Genomic DNA, 9,777 nt, shown 5'->3' on the forward strand with positions numbered 1-9,777 from the left:
AGCTGAATAACACAACTTATTTTTAGTGAATCGATTCAAAATATATTCATACTAAACCAAATGTCGATACGCTCTGTTATAATGTGAATGTAATGCTTAAAAATACAGAAATTGACATTGATTAATACTCATCAGTGCGTCCTCTGTCATCTTGGTTGCGAGTAACTACAGAACAGAACAGAACAGAACAGAACTTTATTTCACTCAGGCCGCTATTCAGCGGCATATGATGAGGTACATTAACAATAATTATATGACAGTGACAAGATGGGGTTTACAGGAGAACATTTATATGTACAATATCAAAACAAAAAAGGTATAATAATAATAATAATAATAATAATAATAATAATACAAAATGAAATATATTTCTAATAGTAATAATAATAATAATAATAATAATAATAATAATATATATATATATATATATATATATATATATATGCAAACATGGATAGTAGTAGTCGGAATAAAACAGCATGGGAGACAATTCTTTTTAAGGTTTACCGAATTTATCCGTAATTTCTTTTATTAATTTGCACAACTTTTTTAAAAGACTTATTTTGTCATTTGTTATACAGTTACCCGCATGCGGTTATCCCCTCCTGTGATTATTAGGACATGTGATGACACATAAAAAGAAAAAAGAAGAGTAGCAGTAGCACAATACACTTTGATTTTAATAAAGAAAGAAAGAAATGTTTTATTTAACTACGCACTCAACACATTTTATTTTACGGTTATATGGCGTCAGACATATGGTTAAGGACCACACAGATTTTGAGAGGAAACCCGCTATCGCCACTATATGGGCTATTCTTCCGATTAGCAGCAAGGGATCTTTTATTTGCGCTTCCCACAGGCAGGATAGCACAAACCATGGCCTTTGTTGAACCAGTTATGGATCACTGGTCGGTGCAAGTGGTTTACACCTACCCATTGAGCCTTGCGGAGCACTCACTCAGGGTTTGGAGTCGGTATCTGGATTAAAAATCCCATGCCTCGACTGGGATCCGAACCCAGTACCTACCAGCCTGTAGACCGATGGCCTAACCACGACGCCACCGAGGCCGGTGTGATTTTCATAATACCTGTATGTAATTAGTTTTGTCCAGACGGCGGCGTCGCTATCACGTTTAAGTTCGAATTCTTTATTGCTTTAAGTTTTACAACTTATTAGCATAATACAGTGTACAGATAAACCCCTCTATACCGGACACGCTTATGACCAAGACAAATGTCCGGTTTTAAAAGGGATCCGGTTTATAAAGGTTAATATTCTGTCCTGGTTTTAAAAAGGGACTCTGTAAAACGTCCGGTTTTAAGGGAATTGCGGGTTATAGAGGTTCCGGTCTTTAGAGGTTTTGTACAACAACAAAATAAATATATGCATGATATGTACAGGATTATGGTGGAGAGTGATTTGGTAGCAAATGAATAAATACATTAAAGCCGCACGCCCTAGTTCCATCCAGCGAAAATAAATTGTAATTTGGTTAATCTACAAACCTGTAACACACTTAGATCACGTTTTTATTAAATGGAATGAAAAAGCAGGTTTTATATCGATAAATACCATGGGAATCCCCATGTCCCAATTACTTCAAATAATTTTGAAAGTTAGTATTCTGATGTCACCGGTAGATGTCACTCGAAGCACAACAATGCCTACGTCACGACAAATTTCACAGAGTGCGCACAGACTTGGGGTGCGTTCCTTTCACCTCTCCTGGACATGTTCCAACTGTTCTGTCCTGGTTGTATCCCCTCTCCAGATATCGTAAGACTTAGCAAAATTATTGGTTTTAAGGGTTTGTAACGTTTTGTATTGAGACACTTACTTGTCTGAACTTTATTGTTACTGAAAATGTTCACGAATTGTGAAGAAAAATCTCACAAATGAACAACAAGCAAACGACAACAAATCGGGTGTTGATTGCGCGAACCGTGCACGAGAAGACAAACCGAACCAAAATAATAACGGTCACGTGGTATACCAACGTCTGTGACGTTTACACAGGAAGATTCCCTCTAAAAATAGATTGGACCTCGCTTGCTTAACGGTTTTTTCTAGAGTGTACGCGGCTTTTCAAGAAATACAAAAAATGCATTTCGTGGTTTTACAAACATCAGGATTACCAGGATTACCAAAAAGCACTTAAGGTGAATGGAAATGTGTATTCTAAATAATAAAATGTAAGTAAAGTGCAATTTTATTTGTGAAAAAAATGGGTTTAATAGCGAAAAACAACGCCGTAATGGTTAACAACTAGCCGTAACTAGGGCGTGTCCCTTTAAAAAAATAATGTTCTATTATATTTTTAATGCATACACGATATTATTAAGTATATTGGCAGATATATGCATTGTTGGTTTAAGGTACATGTAAATTAATACCACTACATTGGATAAATAGCAGCAATTTTAATATTTACCAATTTTCTCCAATAGCTGATCTGTAACCGCAATTTCTCTAAATAAATATTTTCGAGATTAGTAAGTTCTTTAGTACTGTCAGACGCTAATAGCTGGGTAAATTTGAGAACGTATGGACGGACGTCTATGGTAATATTTAAAAAATAGATTCCATTGTTAAATCATTATATCGTGGGTAATTATATTAGTCTTCTATTTAATTTTTGTCACAATGAATGGATGTTTAACAACACCCCAGCACGTTTTTGTGACAAAGTGTAAATTTTCTCTGTGATATTTCAGTATTTATTAGATAACTGAATTGCCTGTTAAAGCTGCAGTCCCTGGAACATTTTTATTATTAAAGCATTTAGAATGGATGATCCAGTTCTGTTTGGTACATAAAAGGTCCACCACATCGCTATACTTTGGCAATGCTCGCTTATCTACATTATCTAGGTCAACTACAAACGCAATGGCACGCTTTGTTTTTCTTCATTTAGCGGGACGCCAGTAGAACTGGGACTTTACGTGATTTGCGCAGGCGCTGAGCTTCTCACGTGATTTTGAACAAATTTACCTGTCTTGATTGAGGGGTCGTCTCATATCTCCAAGACATATTTATATCCATAGAGATATGGTACAACATTTTCAGGGGTCGGTGGGGGATTTGCCTTGAAATTTTGACAGTGGCCAGCGCTTGGCATACGCGTTATATGTAAGGGGTGTTAATAATTATGTAACGCTCTAGGGGTAGAGGAAGAGGGTACTGTGTTCGATTTACGTAACATTTCAGTGGCGTAGGAAGGTGCCAAAAAGTGGGGGCACACTTTTATATTTACACACTTTTACACTATTATAAAGCAATTATAAAGCAAAATATCTGAAACATGCACCCGTGTCCTCTTAAATCAATATGCTCTAATGATCAATGTGTTATTAGTATACAAACTGAACTTTGAAAGTTCTAATGACAATTTCTAAAATATTAATTGTGAAATAGGAAGGTTCGATTGTCGATAATAGGTTGTCAGGAACAAACCGGTTTTAACTAAATAATCTAGTACCGTATCGTCAACCGAATGTTCTTCGTACAGCGCAAGATTTCTCATTTCATTTTTAGAGACGACCCCTACAATTTCAAATCCGCAAACTCACGTGTTAACTGAAACTGACAACAGGCTGTCGTTTGTTCTTTGCCGAGCAATGGTGGCACAGGCGACGAATCGAACGTATACTTTTGACAATCTCCGTTCATAGCGAACACACACGAGGTTTTTTAAAAGTGCATTTGAGCTTGTATTTCATATGTGTACATGATGTTATAATATGGAAACCAGAGACTGTGACTTTAATCTGCCAAATACACACCAGGTCCTGTGAAACGGTATCCTCCCATTTGTTACACACCTTATAACAACATAGGTCATGGTTGAGTGAACTGCTAATCCTATACCGTACCTTCTACCCAATATGCAATAATAGACTCACCTTCTATTCACAATTAAGACATAAGAACAGAACATATATTCACTAAGTCGCCACTGACTGAAGTTCTAGTTATTAATTAATAGTAGAAGAAAAAAACCATGACAACTATGTTAGCTTGTCCGTGTTATTTTTACATTATTTAGAGTTTCATTTCCGATTTGTGAGTACTGGCTTATTACGGTATAGTATGATACTACGATCACATATGCGATATTCACACTGTAAACGTTTATCACATGCGCTTGGAATTTTTAGTTTAAACACGCTTTATTTTCCCGATTGACAGTACACATATCAATTTACAAATGCATACATGTATTATGTACCAATGTGATTGGTTTGACGGAATAAAGTTGATTTGAATTGAACTAGATTGTTCCACTAAGGTTATAAGGCTTTGATTAATTAGTCCCTAAGCTGACTGTGTAAGAACTGGGAATGGCAATGGGAACTATTTTAACGTGCCCACATCCTTACGGTTCGGACACGCCCACCATGAATTCAAATTCTGGCATAGCCAGTCCCCGACTCCATGGGCATATGCAGGTGTGTAAAAAATGGAATGTGTAACAGATGGGAGACAACCTGTCAAACAGAAATGACAGATGGAGGCCACTACCCTAATAGACCAATTAAGTAAGTAAACAGCCATTATATGATTGAAGTTTAATTACGCAGTTTCATGGACAAAACATGTTACATCGATAGACAGCTGTTTCCATTTGTTTCGTAGCCAGTTTGATAATGGTGGTTTATTTTGTGTAGGAAAACAATGTATATTTATTTCTGGTTTACTGGGATGAATATTATTACAGAACATTGCCACGCATGCCTGTAGAAATCAACAGTGAGTTTTGTAGCCAGTTTGACAAAGGTTGTTTATTTGTATAGGAACAAAATTTATATTTATTTCTGGCTTACTGGGATAGATATTATTACAGAACATTGCGACGCATGCCTGTTTCATCATTTCGTAGAAATCAACAGACCGGTACGTTTGTTTCTTCAGTTTAAAACTTTTTTGTGTTTCATATTTCCACAAATTGTGCATTTCTTATCATATGCTGGCCTAAAATCAGATTTTTTGCAGCTTCTATGATCTTCTTCTGTGATTCTGAATTTCTGCATGTTGGTTCACCCGTGTCGTTTTGACAAATGATGCACTTATTCACATCAAAGTCCTCACGAAGTTCAGACCGGCGCCTTTTCAGTGGAATCCCACAAAGATCATCGGAATCCTGTAAAAAAAGGGAGTGTTATACGAGCCTTGAAACTGCGAGTTGTTACCAGCATAAAATTAGTCGTATGGGAAGGTTACATATAAGTGTAAAAGTGCTGCAGCTGAACACACAGCTTCCATGGCCTACACTCTACAACCCTCAGTGCAGTAGATACAGGATCAGTTCAACCAGTGTCTAGGTCAACATGCTTAATAGTGTTATAGGGGCATACTTGTACTTACCATTGGATTTCGCCAACTTGTAATCATGTCTTGGGATTAGAAATGGTCTCAATGGATCCCTTGACCCAAAACAAACCTAGGTAAAGACACAAAAATTATCAATTTAGCCTAAATATGTGAAACGTTACAAAAAGAGAACAATGACGCGGTTGCTATATTGGCAGCCATATTGGATTTTGCCATTTTGTAATAATGTCTTGGGATTAGGAATGGTTTCAATGGATTCCTTGTTCCTGAAAACCTAAGTAAAGACACACAAATTATCAATTTCAATGTAACATGTGAAAAGTTACAAGGGAACACAATCTAATTACAATTAGCTCCACTATTACATGTGGATCTAACAGCAGCCCGTTGGAGCTCATGTCGTTGACCTTTCATTGAACCAATCAAAACTTTTCTTACAAAATCGGGATTTTGCCGAGGGTATACAAAATTATTCGGGTGAATTACGAAGTATGCCGGAAACTAATTTCAATATAAAATTTTATATAAAATTCGTTTCAAGACGAAAAAAACCGTGATGGTATAGCCATAAAATTTGTTTATACTAGTATACAATGCAGAGTTTATTATTGCACTTTTCTCCCTTTTCTCAATGTTGAAATAGACCAACAAATCTGCCTATTGCATAAATAGTCTCGCCCGATATTTTTAGAATTTGTATGCTCCCGAATAACGTTATAAAAGGCGAAGTGTAATTGGTCGATATTTAAATTGTTATTTATAGATGAAATGTCACCTGGACATGGGAGTCCACGCAATTCTGCTAGATCTACTGGTGAGAACAGTAGAGCTAATTTTAATCAGATTGAAGGAAACAATGATGTGGCGGCCGTATTGGCAGCCATATTGGATTTCGCCATTATGTAATAATGTCTCGGGTTTAATTGGATTCCTTGACCCTGAAAACCTAGGTAAAGACACCAAACTTATTCACCTAGCTCAATTCCCTGGCAAGTTATACCTGATTTAATGATATGGTGGGCATCTTGGACTCCATCTTGAATTTACCCCTCCTGCCCATGATCTCCTATGTCCACCCAAGTTTTTTTTACTCTCCTAGGGGTCCCCTACTAGAATCAAGAGTCAAAATGAGGGGACATATGATTGCACACAGGACTCCCCTCAGCTCCAGGAGTAAGAGGTAAGTAGAGTTCTTTGGTAGTGTAATTAGTGTAGAATTAGTGTAAACGGAATGGAAATGGGACAGGCACGTGAAAATAGGATGTCCATAATCAAAACACCCCAATGAAAATTTTTAGCCATTCTGTGACCACCTACTCAAAAACTAAGCCTCTTTTACGGCCATGTTTGCGGCACTATAAGTACAGATACATTCAAACAACAACCTCGCGAGTTATAAGATTCTTTGATTATATCCAATGAATCGTATGCTGTCGAAACCTTACCTCCAGGACTGTTGTTTGGGGGCACCTGTGTAATACAGGCCGAGTGTTTTGCTAATGTGTGTGAACCTCGTGTCTGTGTATATATTGTGTATTTCAGCTGATCGAATATCCGCCAACGCCAAAATCAAACCATAATACGAAACAATGAATTCCACTTAGCATGACTGAAAACCTGTTTAACAACGACACCTTGATGGAGGAAAGTATAGAAGAAGAAGTAGAAGACGTAAATGAATGGTTTCACTTTCAAATTCAAGGGAAGATTTATATGACGTTTATCCTGATCATCGCGTCACTGGGAGTTGTGGGTAACGTAATGTCCTTCATCCTGATGTCTGACGCAAAACTCAGATCACTTGCATATTCGGTTTACTTAAGATGGATGGCGGTGTCAGACAGCTTGTTACTTATGATGGTTACTACTGAGGATACTTTGGACACATACAATTATCTGCAAAGGTTTTTAGTCTCTCACGTGACTCTCTGTAAGATGTGGACCTTTTTTCTAGCCATGACCTACACACTGTCTCCATGGCTGGTCGTGGCCTTGACCCTCGACCGATTTGTGTGTGTAGTTTTCCCTCTGTCTCGGCACAGGCTGTGCACAACGTCAAAGGCTTTCAAACTGTGTTTGACCTTGACACTGATTTCTGCAGCTCTTAACGTTGTCTCTTTGATTTACCTGGATATTGAAGATGGCGAATGCATACCGTCTGATAACTTGCACCTGTCTCGCTACCTAGTATTCCAGCAACTGTTTTTGAACTCGATTCTACCTTGTGTTGCAGTTCTGATTCTAAACATAGTCACAGTGAGTCGGATTCGCCGAAGCGCTTATTTTCGTCAGCAGTTTAAACGGAGCGGAAGTTCCGAAGCGACGAAAGAAAGACAAGACAAAATCACGCTTCCGCTGTTACTCGTTTCTATATTCGCCTTCGTGACACTTATTCCACGAGCTGTTACGGAGTTTACCGAATATGTGCTCGGTGTTTTGCAAGAACATGATGGCATGACCATGGAGCTAGCGAATAAGCTGTGGCCAGTATTCAACGTAATTTATCTCGTCAACTTCGCACAGAACTTTTACATTCTGATGGCCAGTTCGTCTGAATATCGCCTGATATTCAGACAGAAGCTGACTTGTCATCACAAGGATAACAGGAACACGTCCTCTGCACAAACACAGTCTTCAAGAATGTCATCTGAACTTTCTAAAATTAGCGTCTTCAAGATGGCGGATAGTCGACCTGTGACGTCAGGTGACACCACTCTATATTCTAGTTCGTCGATGAGTTCCTCACCAGTCACAGAGCTTGGCATTTAACACAGATACTTAGCCTAGTTGTAAAGCGCTCGCTCGATGGGACTCCCGTCGGTGGGCCCGTTGTACCACGATTGGTTTATCATAGGCCGTCATATGTGCTATCATGTCTGTGGGATGTCACATATAAAACATCCTTTGCTACTAATGAAAAATGGGGCGGGTTTCCTCTCTAAGACTATATGTCAGAATTACCTAACGTTTGACATCCAATAGCTGATGATTACCAAAGCGATGTGCTCTAGTGGTGTCGTTAAACAAACCAAACACGGACACTGGGCGGAGTGTAGCTCAGTGGTAGAGTGGTTGCCCGAGTTGCGATGGGTCGCTATTCTTCAATGAACTCCATACCTCTCCCCCTCCCCTTCCAACGACTGTTCCATGACTGGTACATCAAATGCCGTGACCATTGTGTACTTTTTTGATTATGGGAAACTACATATAAAAGATCCCTTGCTGGTTTTTCGGTAAGAGTAGCCCGTGAGTCGCCAGCGGGTTTCCTTCTTTATCTCCAGGGAAATAACCTTAGGTTAGACACCAAATAGTTAGTCGTAGACTAAATTGTTCTGAGGTGTTTTTGAAGAAATATTCTTTCATTTAATACTGAGACACAGTGTTCAGGCGAACAGCAATTGTGTTTGAAAGTCACGTTAGTAAACAGTCATGCTATTTTAGGATGGATAGGTGAGCTTGTGAACTTATTAAAACTGTTGTTATGTTTGTATTGTACATTAGTAAACGATGATACAGAATGGAAACATGATCATGAACGTTTTAGTTTATTAAAACGGTAGAGGTGTCTGTATTGTACATTAGTAAACGATGATACAGAATGGAAACATGATCATGAGCTTTGGGTTTATTAAAACTGTAGTTGTGTCTGTATTGTACGTTAGTAAACGGTGTTACAGAATGGAAACGTGATCATGAGCTTTTGGGTTTATTAAAACTGTAGTTGTGTTTGTATTGTACATTAGTAAACGATGTTACAGAATGGAAAGGTGACCTTTTTAATTTATTAAAACTGTAATTGTGATTGTATTGTACATTAGTAAACGATGTTACAGAATGGAAACGTGATCATGAGCTTTGAATTTATTATAACTGTAGTTGTGTTTGTATTGTACATTAGTAAACGATGTTACAGAAAGGAAACGTGATCATGAAGTTTTGTGTTTGTATTGTACGTCAGTAAACAATGTTTCATAATGGAACGGTGATCACGAACTTTTAGATTTATTAAAACTGTAGTTGGGTTTGTATTTTGCCTTAGTGAACATGTTATATGGTAGTGAGCTTATTAAAAGGGCAGTCTCAGTATTGCATAATAACCAAAACTATTTTCTTTCTTCTTTTTTTTCTCTTTCTTTTTCTTGTAGAGAAGACGAAGCAGACTTTGAGGCTATGTAAGAAACAGAATACTACATTCGTGTCCGTTAGATACCATACATCTTACAACTCGTTTAAAAACGTATCCAACTCACTTTCGCTCGTTAGACACTTCTCGGTTGAGTGTTTGCTTGAGGTGCTTGCGTTGCAGGATCGAACCACCTCGGTGGATCCATTCAACTGATTGGATTTTTTCTCGTTCCAACCAGTGCACCACAACTGGTCATAGGCCATGTGTGTGCGTCTGAGGGACAATGCATATAAAAGATCTCTTTCCTGCATTAGAA

The 9,777-nt window shown here is 38.0% G+C and overlaps 1 protein-coding gene across 1 annotated transcript; it reads left to right on the top strand.

Moving 5' to 3' along the window:
* The first annotated feature begins 6,940 nt into the window (after positions 1 to 6,940).
* LOC121385850 (probable G-protein coupled receptor B0563.6) lies at positions 6,941 to 8,104 on the top strand. The gene has a single exon (XM_041516639.1). It carries the CDS (start codon positions 6,941 to 6,943, stop codon positions 8,102 to 8,104), a length of 1,164 nt encoding a protein of 387 aa, XP_041372573.1.
* Positions 8,105 to 9,777: the final 1,673 nt, after the last annotated feature.

Source organism: Gigantopelta aegis, chromosome 12, assembly GCF_016097555.1.
Source record: "Gigantopelta aegis isolate Gae_Host chromosome 12, Gae_host_genome, whole genome shotgun sequence".
Classification (NCBI taxonomy): domain Eukaryota; kingdom Metazoa; phylum Mollusca; class Gastropoda; order Neomphalida; family Peltospiridae; genus Gigantopelta; species Gigantopelta aegis.